The sequence below is a fragment of the Lactuca sativa genome, chromosome 2 (assembly GCF_002870075.4).
Source record: "Lactuca sativa cultivar Salinas chromosome 2, Lsat_Salinas_v11, whole genome shotgun sequence".
NCBI classification, from domain to species: domain Eukaryota; kingdom Viridiplantae; phylum Streptophyta; class Magnoliopsida; order Asterales; family Asteraceae; genus Lactuca; species Lactuca sativa.
Window position 1 is genome coordinate 28,803,912 of NC_056624.2, and position 16,813 is coordinate 28,820,724.

The window sequence follows — 16,813 nt, forward strand, 5'->3', positions numbered from 1 at the left end:
CTGTGTGAAATTTTGCAACTCAACCACTACGCTCCTAGCTCCTATTGTTGGGGCAAGTCATATTATTACAGGGGCATCCTATAAGGGAATGATACCATTCCATAAGAATCATTGCATATGCCAATACTAGTAAAGATTCATTTTCACTCATAAGGATTTTATAGATGTTACCTGGTGGTCCAACATCCCCCCTTTATTGCTTAATACTCAAAACAAAACTCCCTCCGATTTAATTGGTGACTTAACTTGAATAAATCTTTTAAATAAAATGTTGCAAGTGATTCATGTAATTGTAACAGATTATATATCTTTATAAATACGAAATAACCATACAGACAAAGTAAAATACATGAACTCAAAACCATGTTCAGCCTTTTTAAAAACTAAAACCACTAATCAACTAACATATCAATATACACTCTCATTCCATTTAAGAAGACATAATCCACTTCCCCGTGGAACTCCCAATTTAACTAGTCCTTTATCCAACCTGGGGCAATCATAGAACCTCGTATCTCGGATAGATGACATATTGTTTAACCAGGTGGGCAATTCTTGCATTCCAAAACCATATATGAAAAGCCGAGTGAGTAACGTTAGGTGTTTTATTTCTTCAGGTATTGACTCCCAATGATGCCAACCAGACAATTCTAACGAGCGTAGGTGGTTTCTCAACTTCTCTATGCCTTGGAGACTTGGGAAAGAATGGAGCTCATTGGAGAAGGGACCAAGTGACAACTTGGTTAAGAAGGAATAACAGTTGAATATTTCACGAGGTAAGTAAGTCAATTTACTGCTGCAAATGATTCTCATGATCTTTAAAGAATTTCCTTGGTGGGGTAAATCGGGTATTCTTAAAAGACTAGGACATTTGTGGATTTCTAAAGATTCCAGAGATTTTAGGCCTTGTATACTCTTAATGGATACGAGGTTATCACAACTATCTATTTGTAAGGAAACAAGAGGATGGGGATGGCATTCGTCTAAGAGAATTATCTTTGGGCACTCATGAATTCGCAACGTCTCAAGAACAGGCGATATCATTGTTGAGCTATTCGTTGATGTATCTATCCATTTTTCTAGTCTTTTCATACCACTTAGTTGGAGAGATCTCAGTGATGGAGATAAAGGCTTCATTAATCTTGTAACATTGTTGCCTTGGTGTAAAGAACTTTTTAAGCATGTCAAGTTGTCCATGTTCTGTAACACAAGATCTTGAAGAAGTGGCAAGTACTCAAGGATCGGAAGATAGAGGCAACTGCTACATCCAGATAATTTGATCCCAACAAGATGACGAAGGGGCACCCATTTCTCATCAATATTTATTGCCATCTTCATTACCCATGCCGGAAAATTATCACTAGAAAAATTTAAAATTGTCAAATGTTTCACATTTTCAGGGGGTTGCAAGCCTTCCAATACATCCAAGTCATTTCTATTGGAACCTTCATTCCTAGACCAAATGAAATCTATCATGTATAAATTCTTCTTTCGTGATAAATCAGCCTTCAAAGCATCTTCTTTGCTGCTAATTTCTTCCAGATTGAAAATTTGTATCTCTCCACGAAGGTGTTTCAGACTACCCAGCTCTTCAATTTGATATCCCTTCCATCCATGGACACCAAAGAAAGGTAAGGTTCGTAGAGAAGTCAGTTGTCCCACCTTGTGCACTCTGACAATTTTTGGAAACTCTAAGTTTCTTAGGCTTATCAAATTTGTCATTTCCTCCGGCAATCCTAGGAGAGCATAGCAGCCATACAACTTCAGAGTTTGCAAATGGTAAAGTTTACCAATAGATTTTGGAAGAAATTGGATTCGGGTGTATGATAAATCAAGAAACCTAAGATACACCAACTCTCCAAGTGAATCATCTAGCTCCTCTACTTCACAACAAGAGAGCTTTAGGATTCGTATGGAGTTGAAACGTTGAAAGGAAATGTTTTTCTCAATTTCACCCTCAAAGAACATTGTTTGCAAACTTCTACATGTAAGATAATCTTTTATAACCGTAGAAAGCTTGGTGTTGAATTCACAATGCTCATTCCGTTCTTGGTACACAGAAAGATGTTTAACCTGAGGAATACGTAGAATATCATTGTTTGTCGAAAGCATCAGACACGAGTTTTCATGTTTGGAAAGTGATACTGAAAGATCATACACCTGATTATGTGTACCACAAGAAGCGATTTCATGGATGCCAAAATAAGTGAAGTAATCATACTCATCCCTTTTAACATCTTGGAGCATTGAAATTCTTACTAAAAGTTGGAAAATATCATTTCCAACATCCTCCATCTCCTTTTTTGTACTCTCATCATCTAGAACCAACCCTAAAGCCATCCACAATTGGATAAGTTCTTTGTTGTTCATGACCCTGTCCTTGTTGAAAATGGAACAATATGTGAAGCATTGCTTGACAACAAAATTAGGCAGATTATCAAAGCTTAATTTCAAGATGTTTTGAACTATATCTCCTTCTTCTTCTGGATCCCAAACGTTGCTATCTCTGATGGACAACCATTTCTCTTTTTTATTATAGTTTCGCAACATGCCTCCTATTACCTTTACTAACAGCGGCAAACCACGACACTTGTTCACAATGTCATGTCCTATCTCCTCTAATTCTGGCAACAATGATTGTCCTGCTACAAACACTCTCTCTTTAAAGATATACCAACAGTCATCATCAGAAAGACCTTGCAAAGCATGGAACTCCTCATTAAAAGCCTTACTTCCAATTTCAAGATTTCGTGTAGTGACAAGAATGCAACTTCCATTCTGTGGGTTTACTTTTAGCATACAACTCTGGAAATCATCCCAATGTGTCATCTCTCTATCCCAAACGCCATCCAAGACTACCAAATACCTTTTTGATCCCAACTTCTCTTGAAGATATGTAATTAAGTTGACCCTAGTTTGTAAATTCCATTTATATCCGCCAAGAAATCTACAAATCTTTGCAAGAATTGTGTCGACGTCAACCATAACCGACACACACAACCAAACTCTAGCATCAAAATGTTGCTCGATTTTTGGATTATGGTAGACCAACTTAGCCAGTGTGGTCTTCCCTATTCCACCCATTCCCACAATGGGAAGAATCCTAATTTTTTCTTCTTTTTTTGATTCGGTTAAAAGTTGTATGATATGTAGTTCATCACTCTCCCTTCCAACAATTTTGAATTCATCAAGACATGAATCAGTCTCCTGATAGACACCATCCTGGACAAGATGAGGGTGTCTATTTTGTAGTCCTAAATTGTTGGCATGTTCATTCATCTCAAAAAACTTTTCGGTAATGTTTTCGATCCTGTGCCCTAATCCTCTACGAATTGAAAATGTTTTCAAACTCGGGACAGATTTGAAGGATATCATTCTGGATTCATCTCGTGTCACCACCTCATGCCTCAGCATTTCGTAATGAACCTCATCCAACAGATCATCTGCTTCACCAACTACATGTTTTAGGAGTGTCAGCCATACCATCACACCATGGTTTTTACCTTTTTCATTCTCAGTATCCCGTAACTTGGCACATATAATTTTTAACGTATGTTCAAGAGTGTCCAACTTCTTTTTGTAACCCCAGGCAAGGGCGATATCTTTGGCAGCAATTGAGACTACCTTTTTATGTATGCGCTCGGCAATAGCTGTCACTAAAGCGTCACCCATTTTTTCCTGTTGACATTGAGAGAGAAGAGAGGGGCACGGTGAGATGGTGGATGGAGCTAGATATTCAAAAATGGTGTGGCTTTTTTAATATATTTAATGAAATGGTATGACTTTAATTGTTATAGCTGAGCTTTTATTAAATTCTTAGAACCCTTTTAACAGAAGTTAGAAACAAATCATATAAACATCTAGACTTTGATCTTATTTAACAGGTTTTAACACAATCTTATATATAAAGTAAAATAACCCATGGTTATGTTACTTATTCGATAATTTTTGCATACAATACAAAAAAGAGGATATACATGCATCTATACAATGAAAATCCAACATGAAAAATGCAAAAAAATATAATTTTGTCGACCTTCGAAATTTATCTTTGATTATTTATATATCTTATCAATTACTAATTAATTAGAAATTTTAATATGTATGGTGACTAGCTAGTAGTCATACATAATAAAAAGGTAAGCCGATACTAAAAGTAACTAGACGTGATTAAAATTCAAAACCTTCCGTAGGGTGTGTTGGGTACCCATTTTATGGGAACTTTTTGCATTTAGATTTTATGAAAAATAATTCGTTCGACAGCATAAATTTTTAACTTTTAGCTTAAAAAAGTTATTTCAAATATAGCATTTAACAAAAAACTTTTTTACATACTTGCAAACTGACATAATAATTTTTTTTCTTTAAATTATGTTTTTATTTTATATTTTACAAATATGTCTGTTTATGTAACTATACATGTTTTAAAAGCTTTCGGTTACTTTTTCCAAGCAATCCTATACAAATAAAAACTACATTTCCTGTTATTTTTGCTAAACACGCATTTAGAATTTCATGCATCGTGTCGAATATAGGGTATATTTTAAATATGATCATCAGAAATTTGTATATAATGTATTTTGTTGTGAATAAGCATAAATGTTGAAGTTATCTTTAAAGTGCAGTTGGTGTCGAAGACTTATATGTCGAAGATCAATCTTGTAGTCTATATCGATATATTAACTATATCAATATATTTTTTATTATGTGTAGCACTTTATTTGTCTCTTAAGTGTCGAAGTCTACACATTGTTTAGTGATCAATAATTAAAGGCAGTTGGCATGTTTTCTATAAATAGTGTCATAGGTTAGAGTCATTAACATTTTCCACGTAATTTCATTTTTCACTCTCTTGTTGTCATTTTCTATGCTAACCCATTTCCTTCTCAATCATAGAAATTAAAAGAATTACTTACACGATGTGTACTTGCATTTACTTTAGTTTGATTCATGTGATTGAATATATAACTCATCATTAGTAATGCTATATTTTATAGGCTTCATTCAATCAAATAAAGTATATTTTGTTTTGGATCTAGAACATTTTTTTTCGAAATAAACTTAACTGTTAATTAATGGATCCGCTTATCAACTTAATTGTGTGTATTCCTTAAAAAACCCTACATTTTGGTTTTTTTTTTCTTGTTTTAAACCTAATTATTTTCAAAATAAACTTTACCCTATTCTTTGTTATTTCAGATATCCCCAACAACTAATATCATAGGGAACCACTAACTTATAGATAGGCCACAAGATTTAGTATAACTTGATAATCTACTTAATCCAAATAGTTCAAGAAACAATATTTATCTTATATAGTAATTTAGCACATCATATTATAGTGATATTATACTATCAATTGTTAATGTACTTACTTATTTATCTTGATATGTTGTGAACTTGTGATCATGTCATTTCTAACTTTTCATACTTCTTAAGCTTTTTCTGTATTTAGAACCGACTTTTTTTTGGAAAGAGCGTATTTAGAAACGACTTTTAACATTAACAAACACTTATTGTTACTTCAAGGTTGTAACTACACTCCTTAACTGTCCCTACCTCACATACACCCTTTCATACATAAACATTAGTCAATATTGATGTTATTTAGAAAGGCATGGATGTGCTTGGTCTAACCATACTTCTATTATTATAATTGATTTTTTGTTTAACTATCAACCTAAAAGGAAAGATGCTCGTTTTGGGTCGTTCTTTTATATATATTATGATTTAATTTTGAGTGTATGTGACTATCATGGAAGATCATAGTGAAGAGATTGTAAATAGTTTAGAAGTTGGTCGTCAACAATATAATATACTTTGTTAATCATTAACCCTTACGTTGATAATAATGGTAAGGTTTAGAAAAAAAAATAAGGGGTTGTGTAATGAGTTTGATAAAGAAAATTTCCATTATAATCCAATATTAAGAGTTATTAATCACTAGTAACAAAGATGATTGTAACGCCTGATTCCAGGTACGTATTTTAGTTTGTAATTCTTGAGGATTTTCTTTGTCCACGAAGTGGTGAAAGGACTACCACGGCGTCGCATTCTGTAAGGAACATGAGTTTTCATTAAAGGCACCATGACATGGCAGCATGCTTTCCACGACGTGGTGACGGATGATGTAAAAAAGCCCTCATTTTCGAGCTTAAGGCCATATTAACCATGGCCTCCCTTTGAAGTTCTTGGCTCATTTTGGTGCAAGGATCAAGCAAGCAACTCTTTTCCATCTTTGGAATCACTCCCTAGACCATTTGTAAGAGTCCAAGACTTATTATTTTTTGTTCCTTCTTAATAGATCTAGGATTTGGTTGCATTTATGGGTTCATAGTTGTGACTGGAATGGTACTATGAGATAAAGTTTGCAAATTTATAACTCATATCACTCCCTTGGTTACTATATCTTATAGATCTAGAAGGTGAATCAGTTTTAAGAGCCATACAGGTGTTTTAGGCCATTTTATCATCTTTTGACCTAGTTGGGTGAAGAGAATGCATGAGTCATGCATGCCCATAAAGGTTGGACTTTTATGGACCATTAAGGTCCCAAGAAGCATCCTAGAAAGTATGAACAAGTGGCTTAGTGGATTTAGAACTGAATCCATTAAATCGTCCAAATTGTAGTAACCATGACGTGGTGAAGAAGGGTTTTGCGACTATTTCGCTTGGAACCTGCAGGGTGGTGGCATGTTAACCACATCATGGTAGCACATTCTGATTGCGACTAAATTTTGTAGCCATGACGTAGCCATGGGTTGGCCACAATGTGGAGGTCATTTGATCGTTAACTTTTTGACATGGTTTGACTTTTGGTCAATTGCTAGTATTAGAAGGTAGACTAAGGATTTACCTTTTATGATTCAGTAGGAGGTGTGTAGCATCTGCTTTTTTACTGTGAGAGATCGTTAGCTATTGAATGCATTTATGAGGTGAGTCTTCTCACTCTACTATATAGGATGCTAGACTATTTTTGTGACTCTTGCATGAAAGACTATTTTTGGATCACAACACTTGTATGAAAGACTGTGGTTAGATCACATCACTTGTATGGAAGACCATGGTTGGATCATGGAAGGAAAGATTATAGATGGTTTGTAGCAACGGAAGTGATTATAAGACTATGGTTGGATCATAGCATTCACATGGGTTGAAATATACCCCTACGATTAGGCCCATTGATATGTACAATATGTGTTATTTTTGGGAACTCGTAAAACTTTGTGCATACAACTTATGTTTAAATGTTTCAGGTAATTATGGTTCCAAAGGGAAGGACCCGACATGATTGCATCGCATCCACTAGAGATTCCACACTTTGATTTTGGTATTACTCTAATGTTATTTTTAAACACCTTTCGATACTCTGTCTATCTTTTGGATGTAATGAATGAATGATTTGGTTGATTTAAAAATGAAAATTTTACCTTGTATTTTTGGATGTTACAATAATCAAGTCATATTGCTTTGTGAAACACTTGCGTTGTGTATGTGTAAAATTATAACTCTAACATGATACCTTGGTGAAATTATGTTGATGCTTTATATTGGAAATCATATCCATTATGAAATTATTCTAAAATTGACACTTTAGAAGCAATGGGTTAGTTAGTAGTTATCAAGTTTTTTGTAAACTATATTTAGGGTGGAAAACATACTATCTAACTAGATGATTTGATCGATACTTAGGATGCATGTGTTTTAAGAGTTATAGGGTTACATGTTGGTAATCGGCTCCATTAATAATATAACAAAGAAATAGGTTATAGATGTGTTTACTTTGAAAAAAAAACTTAGGTTTAAACGTAAAATAAGAAATAAATCTAGGTTTTTATGGAATAAAACCAATTTAGCTCTTAGTAACTCGCTCTATTAATCAAAGAACAAGGAATATGTCAACATTGGATTTATTTTGTAAAAAAAAGGTTTTAGGTCTAAAATGCGAAAATAAATACAAAATAAAATATCTCTTATTGAATAAACCTTATTTTATATAAAATAACTTCTGATTTTATTGTGATAAAACTTGAATAAAGATGAAACAAATATAATAGCGAAACCAACCTCATTTTGTCAAACAAATAGCTTCACAACGAATGGTTTACTAAAAGGTTTGTATAAGATGGAACGTTTAGTTGTTATACAATAAATTCAATTATACTGCAAAGTCATGTTAGTGTTTAATGAATATGAAAATCAATAATTATTGAACTCTTTAATAAATAAAAAATTATAATAAAATTATTAACAAATAAATGTTGCTTTTTTATTAAAAATTAATATAACTTTTTTAGACTTAATATATTTTAAGAAAAAATGCAATAAATTATATATAATACAAAATTATAGAGTTATATAATACATATAAATAATAAATTGAATAAAAAGATGAATGACAATGCATCTAATAAGAACATATGAAAAACAAAGCTGCATTCTAAAATCACCTAAGGTGAAAAGCATGAAAAAGTTAATATCTTAAAAAAATTAAAAAATTAAAAATAAAAACATGTATTTTTAGTTTTAGGAAAAAAAAGTTAGAAAAAGCCCTAATAGTTTTTATTTTATTTTTCTAAAAAAACCTTTAACATTTTACTTTATTTTAAAACTTTCAATTTTTCATTTTATATTTTTCAGTAAAAACTTTCAATTTTAAGGAGTTCTTTTAAAAAAAATTAAAGAATGAAATTGAGAAAAATAAAAAATAAAAATTCAGAAAAAAAATATTTAAATTTAATCCAAATAAAACACTATTAATATATTAACTCGTACTATTGACGGATAAGAATCTCTCTCTCTCTTTATATATATATATATATATATATATATATATATATATATATATATATATATATATATATATATATATATATATATATATATATATATATATATATATATATATATATATATAAGAGCAGACCTATATGGGACACAGGGGATCCTTGGACACTACTCGGTTTCAATTTATAAATATATAACGAAAAAACATCATATATGGTCCCTGTAGTTTCCTAAAATTTGAAGTTTAGTCTATGTGGTTTAAAAACATCACAGATGTTTCCTATGCTTTCAAAACTTTTGACGATTGATCCATATTGGTAACTCCGTTAAGTTTTGTCCGTTAATTAAAAAGTATTTTCGTCATTTCACTACCACAAAGACTATTTATTATGTTTTCACTTATTTTGACCACCGGTGCTAGTTCAAACATTTTTTAAACCACCAATGCTAGTTCAAACATTTTTTGATCAAAGTGACAATTTTCGACATATAAGACAGACAATTTTGTCTAATTTTTAATTGTGATCGGTCTGACCGGTCTGACAACTTTAGTAATATTCTTAAGGAAAAAAGAATCAAATTTCAGTATATTTTTCGACACTGTATATGAAATGTATATGATAATTATACTAAACAATGTTTATGCAATTAAACCAATATATCTAATTATGCTGCTAAGGAAGAAAATCAAATTCAATAAAATCAATGTTTAGTTAATAAAATAAGTAATAATGCATATCTAACAATTAATATATCATTTGACAATGCATATCCTCCAAGTAATACCAACCAAGAAAAAGTTCAAATCTAATATGTTTGAAGATCCATGTGAGGTATAAAATGCCCCATACACACCTATATTTAGTAATTTTGTATAAATTCACTATAAATCATTAATTTTGTATAAATTCACTGTATGAATTTGCACAAATTCACAGTGTGAATCTACACAGATTCATAGTGTGAATATGCACAGATTTCACAGCACAGATTTCACAGGGTGAATCTGAACAAATCAATTTTTTTTATCAAATTTTATATCAATGGATGGAGGATAAAAGTTATGAATTTCTATATTTTTATTTTTTTTTTCGATGAAAAAATTGCTCTAAAGTTTTAGAAAAGTTTGGTTTCTTCGTTCTAAGGTTTAAAATGGTTTCTTGTTGAACTCAACCATATATATATATATATATATATATATATATATATATATATATATATATAGGACCGGTCCATTGATTTTTCATGCCCAGGGCTAGAAAATAGAATAATGCCCTTATATTTATCTAGTAATATGGACCAAATCATATATATAAAAATGACGTTGGTTGATAAGGTTGGTAAATGAGTGTGTTTAATAAAAAAATGTCCTTACGATCAACAAACCATCAAGAAGTTGAAAATATCATACCTAATCACATAACAACTTAGAATCACATACAAAATCAAAATAACCATTGCAAATTCCAAGTCTTTTATAATTCATGGTTTTCAAATAACTTGTTTAACAAATCATTCTTTTCACAAAAGTTTTCTATTAATCTTTTCCCACTGTCCTTTAACCTACGATCTTTTAACTTGATGGAGACATTACAAATTCTACTCCTCTGCAATGTCAATCAGTTGATTAAAATATCAGAACTCATATTTCCTGTTTTGTACAGATATTTGACTCAAGCTCACAATTGCATATTTGAATGGACCATAAGATTTTAAGTTCATAGGGTTTGAAACAGATTGGTTCAACACTAATAGAATACATTTAATCAGAATAAATAGATTATACTAATCTTAATATCAAAAAAGTTAAATGGTTCAACACTAATAGAATACATTTAATCAGAATAAATAGATTATACTAATCTTAATATCAAAAAAGTTAAATCACCAGTAGTGAGAAGGCATAATGTTTTGATAGCATGAAAATGATTTTGGTTAAAGGTTAATAAACAAAATAACCGCTCTAGAATTTATATGCAAGAGAGGGATCTCATTTCCCAAATTCCAAGATAGACTAAAGTTTAACATATGATCTTTCACCCATGTTACAACTTACAAAAGCATAACCACATCACAATAATAACCACAACTATAGGATTTTAAGTCATAAACAACATATTTTCTTGCTATAAGGGTACGAAGTCAAGAAATTATGTTCCAATTGGTCAAAGAATCTAGTAATGCCTCTCCTTGAAGTATAATACAAATTTTCATTCTATCGGAATATTTCATCGGTCAAAATATCACTGCTTTACAATACGGCGATATCATAATATCTAAAAATTAATAATTTCAGAAACCTAATATCACCATAAGAATTTCAGAATAATTACCTTAATTTGAAATCAAAATCAAAAGCCAAGAATGAGAACATCATAACTAAAAAAGAGCCGATATTAGAAGGAACACTCAGATTCCATAACTCAAATACCAAACTTAATGGTGATTTCTGAAACTAGAAGTCAAAACCCCGAGACAGAGAAGGAGAACTCGAAACTCAAAAAGTATAGAAGGAGAAGGGGTTTTTGATTTTGGGATTAATTTACGAAAACAAGAAGGAGAACCGAATTAATAATCGTATAATCATAAGCCATCTCCTGTGATTCTACTCGTCTAATGTGCCGCGACTCCTCGATTTTGATTTAAGCGTGTGAGTTTACAATACCAAGAAAGATGCCTGCGTATTTTTTTTATTGTCGCAGCCAATCTCGTGCCCTTTTTCCCTTATGGCCTTATGTTTCTTATGTTTAATGTTGCTAATAGACTTAATGGTTTAATGGATTATCGTTTTTGGCCCGTACGTACCCAATACCCATTACAGCTATTGAAAAACTGATGCCCCTCAGCCCACTGCTGCCTTGGGCCATAGCTCAGGTCGCCCTACCCTTGGGTCGGGCCTGTATATATATATATGGAAGGGTTATATGGAAAACAAAAAAAACCCTAAAAACCATAAAAATATACTTAAAGATCACAAAATTTTTTGACTTTATATATATATATATATATATATATATATATATATATAATTATTTATTTATTTTAATTTTTTTTATTTTTTTATTTTTTTGGTTTTTTTCAAAAAAAATTTCATCAAATTTATATAAAAATGTGCGGTTTTAAAGAATATTGTTTTCCATAGAACCTAATCCTATATATATATATATATATATATATATATATATATATATATATATATATATATATATATATATATATATATATATATATATATATATATAATTTGCATTGTACATGCTTTGTTTGTATGGAGGTGTTCATGTGCTGTTGTTATGTTCAAAACAAAACCATCTAAAACGTACAAAAGTATAACATTTAAAGCATTCAATACAAAATGCATAAGAAGAGGCTCTTTGGAAATTGAGATGTTGGATATGTTAATAAAAAAAATTTCAAAGTTGAATTTTTTTATCAAGTAATTTTAATTTAGCAGTTTTAAAAACAGATATTTTTAATGTTAAATTATTAGTATTTTATGATTTATGAGTTGTAATTTTTGGTTCTTATTAGATTTTAGAGTTATATTTTTTATAACTTACTATTATATTTTAGAGTTGTAATTTATGGTTCTTATTATATTTTAGAGTTATATTTTTTTATTCTTATATTTTTTATCTCTTACATAATTTGTTTTTATTAATATTACTTATTGTAACAGATAAGATAAACTTTCAAACTTTATTTTTATTTTTTTCCTCCTTTTAGATCACAACTTTTTTTTTTTTTTTTTTTTTGTAATTTTTGGTTCTTATTATTTTTGAAAGTTATGTTTTTTATTCCTTACATAATTTGTTTTTATTAATATTACTTACTATTATTATTTAATCAAATTTTCATTTTTGGTATTGTAACAAATAAGATAGATAAACTTTCAAACTTTATTTTTATTTTTCTCCTCCTTTTGGATCAAAACTTTTGTTTTTATATTTTTGTGATCAATTTGATCAATGATTTCTCCATCACAACACGTGAGTGACTTAAATACTAGTAATATTAGAAGTCAGTATATATATATATATATATATATATATATATATATATATATATATATATATATATATATATATATATATATATATATATATATAACATTAATAATAATCAAACAAGTTTTTGTTTTTATGATCTTATAAGGAATTTATAAATTAAATGACTAAATTTGTTTATGTTTGTTAGTCAATGTTATTTCAAATTATGAAAAAAAAAATTAACAATTGGTCTTTGTGGTTGAGAGAAAATTAATATCAATACAAGCTTTTTTTGGGATTTTTTGATATAATTAGTCAATTTCAAGTTTAAAGCGCACACGGTGAGTCCTTTTGAGTAATATGGTTGGTCTTTTTTTGGTTTAAAGAGCACACGATATGTATTCCTATTTGACAGAAAAAGATTCATCCTATGCATTTTAAACCTTAAAATGACCAATCATATAAATAATTTCTCAAAAGGACTTGTAATGATTATTTTGTACCAACCATAGGGACTAGTTATGAAAATTTTAAATTATTGAGTTGACAAATTGTTTTAAGACTATTTTATAAATTGAAGGAGTACATGTGCTCATTGAATTCTATTATTGAGTTGACAAACTGTTATATTCTTTTCATTATTATTATTATTATTATTATTATTATTATTATTATTATTATTATTATTATTATTATTATTATTTATTATTTTTTTGAACTTTTGATCTAAATATACAACCAACTTTCTTATAATTTTCATCTTTTAAGGTTAATGTAATTAATAATACCCTTAAAAGTAAAATCATTCATACAACATATAGGCGATTCAGCTTGGGATAAAGATGCCAAACTTCTCGGTTCGTTTTTTTTTTTTTCTTCTACAAAATCAAAAGACTACAAAAACAAAAATGAAAACACAATTTTTATATAAAGTAATTTAATAAAAAAATTTATCATTTTAAAACATTAAGATTCAAAATCAAAGCCAATTTAAACATCCGTTAGTATAACGCATAAGTTGATTCATTGTCTCCCCTATTATTTATTCTAAGTCTCCGATGATGAAGACTTAACAAGAGAAAATCTTGATGGGTAAACAATCAACATGTTTATAAAAATTCTTAAACAATTTTAGATTTAATTGATGATCAACAACTAATCTTATGCCATGTTTAGAGGTCAAACGAGTAAAAATGAAAGGGCAAGTGGATTCCATCAACTGAATTTTGTTCGACAATCATACTCAAATAAGGATATCTTAACCAACAAAACAATTGAGTGTATACATAGATACGAGTAAAATGATATAAAGGACTAATCAATATACATGTAAACAATAAATAAAAGAAAATACCTGTGTGTCTGCTTTTCTCTTTCAATTTTCTTCTTTGTAAAGGAAAGGATCCTAGATATGAAGGATAAATTGTGAGTTGTAAGAAAAAAAGAGTACAATTCATAGGATGTGTGAGAGAATTGACAAAGGGAAACGGACGCCCAACAAAGTCTTGTTGAGATTTATCTATTATTAAACATGGAATCATAAATAATAATTGATGTACCATAATTCATATAAACTAGAAGGGGATCCATACTTCGATTGGATCCAAAAGATTTTTTTAGGTTTGTTTATTTGCAATAAATTATTGTTGGTTATCTATGGGGAATTATTCATAGTTCCCTGCATTATATTAAAAGTTAATACAGAACAAATGTAAAGGATTAAAATATATTTAGAATTGGAAATGCCATAATTTTGTTTTCTATTTGATTCATTATACAAAAAAGTGCATAATTGTTTAACGAATGGAAGTAATGATTCAGCTGCAATATTTTGCTGCCCTCTTTCTACAGGTTGAATAGGTAGAGATCAGAAATCACAGTGAATAGATTAGATTGATTTGCAAATGATGACATGAATATGCATTAAAATCAATAATTCAAAATTGTGAATTGTCATGAAAGAACACCTGAAAAAAATTGACATGGTCCTTGTGACTGTTTTTCTCAAAAAAATTTCAAAAAATCCCCCTTTTTACCCAATCTAAATATCACTGCCTTTTATATTTTACCCGACTGTACCATCTTCATATTTCACTCAAACAATACAATTCTTGTGAAAAAATGGCTTCTCTTCCAACCCAAAAGCTCAAAAAAATACCAAAAGAAACACCCAAATCCCAAACATCTCACATTCTTCAACAAATTTCGTCCAAAATCAAAGTAATCAGACAATTTATTCTCCACCAAATTTACATTTTGGTGGTTTTTACTACCCAATTCAAGCCCAAAACCAACCTCACTACCAAAATCAAACACAATACCAAAATCAACATTTTCAAAACCAACCACAATTTCAAAGACAACTCTAATTTCAAAACCAACTACAATTGAACTTCTCATCCCAAATAGAAAATGAATTCAATCAATTTCGTGATCTTCCTGACTCCCCAATGAATTTTCAAACCCAATTCCAAAGTCAAGGGGAACCCGAAGTTGTCCCTAAAATAAAGTCGGAGTTGGAAGAGAATCCACCACAATCCAAAAAAAGTGGAAGGTGGCTCCAAAGCAACGAACATCGGGCAAAGAAAAGGCTTTAGCTTGTGTGTCGATGGATGTTTATGAAGATCTGATGATCGGAAACAACCAAGATTGTCCAACTTTTTTCAGAAAAATTACATAGGGTATTGTCAACGAGATGAATCTTTGAGACTACCAGAAAAAAGACCAAATTTATTCCAAGTGGAGAAATATCAACAGAGTGGTGACGGAGTTTAATAGGGGGTTTTCGAGTGTCAAACGACAATGGCAAAGTGGTGCAAACGACGAAACTATTTTGCAAAAAACTCTTGAATTGTATTTGTAACACTTGGATCAGGTGCACCTTATTATTATTGTAAAGTTAAAAGTTTCAATTTTGGCCCTTCTCACGACGTGAGGAATGCTTGCTCATGTTGTTTGGAGTGATGTAGACCCATGCATCATTTTAAGGTTCACGATATGAGCAGTCCAATGCTCACGACGTGAGAGCGGTTGATGACCAAAACCATAAATTTTTCGATATTTAAAGGAATGAGAGGGCTAGGGTTGCCCACCCTCAGCCTCTCTCACTCCCTAAGCCTCCAGAAACCCTACTCATATTCCTCCTTTAGACCTTAGCCATTTTTGATGCATTCAAGCTTGAAGAAGAAGAAGAGAAGAAGAGGAAAGAAATACTCCAATGGTGGAGTGGGCAAAGTATCATCATCATCGTCACCCATTCCTGCTTTTGGACCTTTGTAAGTCTCAAAGGTTCCAACTTTATTGCTTATTGTAGGTAAATCTAGGGTTTTGTCTATTTTATTCATGTTATTGCATGATTGAGTGAGTTAAATCCATAAAGTTAGCTATTTTATGGATTCCAAGAGTTCCTTGACTATCATATTGCTCAGATCTAAAAGTTGGTGAGGTATATGAGGCATGCATGAAAGTTTGAAGCATATTTCTTCACCCTTGACCTAGAAAGGGGTTGGATCATGTTGGTGCATGCATGACCATAAAGGAAACATTTTTTTTATGGACCTTAGGAGTCCCCTTTAACTTCTGGATGAGATGGATTCAAGGTCTTAATGGAATAAGGGCTTAAAATGGCAACTTTTAGCTTCAGACAACGCTCACGACATGAGATGTAAGATCTCATGATGTGACATTCGAAGATTCCTCGTCTTCTATTAGGATCCTTGGAGCTCACAACATGAGAATGGGTGTTCACGTCGTGATGTCAGTTAGGTGTTTTCTTTGACTAAGTTGACTAGGTTAGGCCGAGGCGAGCGGGAATTGGACTGAGTGGACGGTCACGACGTGAGCAAGGCTTGGTCACGACGTGAAGAAAGAAAATTTTCATTAAGGGCCGTTGACTTTGACTTTGACTTTGACCAAGTATGACTTAATGGTATTTTGGGTATTTTGGATTGTGTTTGAGAATTGGTCATTTGGTTGATTGGGTGACGGTTAGAGCTGAGATTCGGAGTCGGGACCTCATCAACTATTATCTAGATTGA

General features: G+C 30.8%; 1 protein-coding gene across 1 annotated transcript; it reads right to left on the minus strand.

Moving 5' to 3' along the window:
* Nucleotides 1-408: 408 nt before the first annotated feature.
* Nucleotides 409-14,358, minus strand: LOC111911374 (putative disease resistance protein RGA3). The gene is made up of 2 exons (XM_023907164.3): nucleotides 14,131-14,358; nucleotides 409-3,678 (listed from the first exon to the last, which is right to left on the minus strand). Exon 2 carries the CDS (start codon nucleotides 3,670-3,672, stop codon nucleotides 409-411), a length of 3,264 nt encoding a protein of 1,087 aa, XP_023762932.1. The 5' UTR covers nucleotides 3,673-3,678; nucleotides 14,131-14,358.
* Nucleotides 14,359-16,813: the final 2,455 nt, after the last annotated feature.

Coding starts and splice junctions, on each gene's coding strand:
- LOC111911374 (XM_023907164.3), bottom strand. CDS start 3,672: ATGGGTGACGCTTTAGTGACAGCTATTGCCGAGCGCATACATAAAAAG.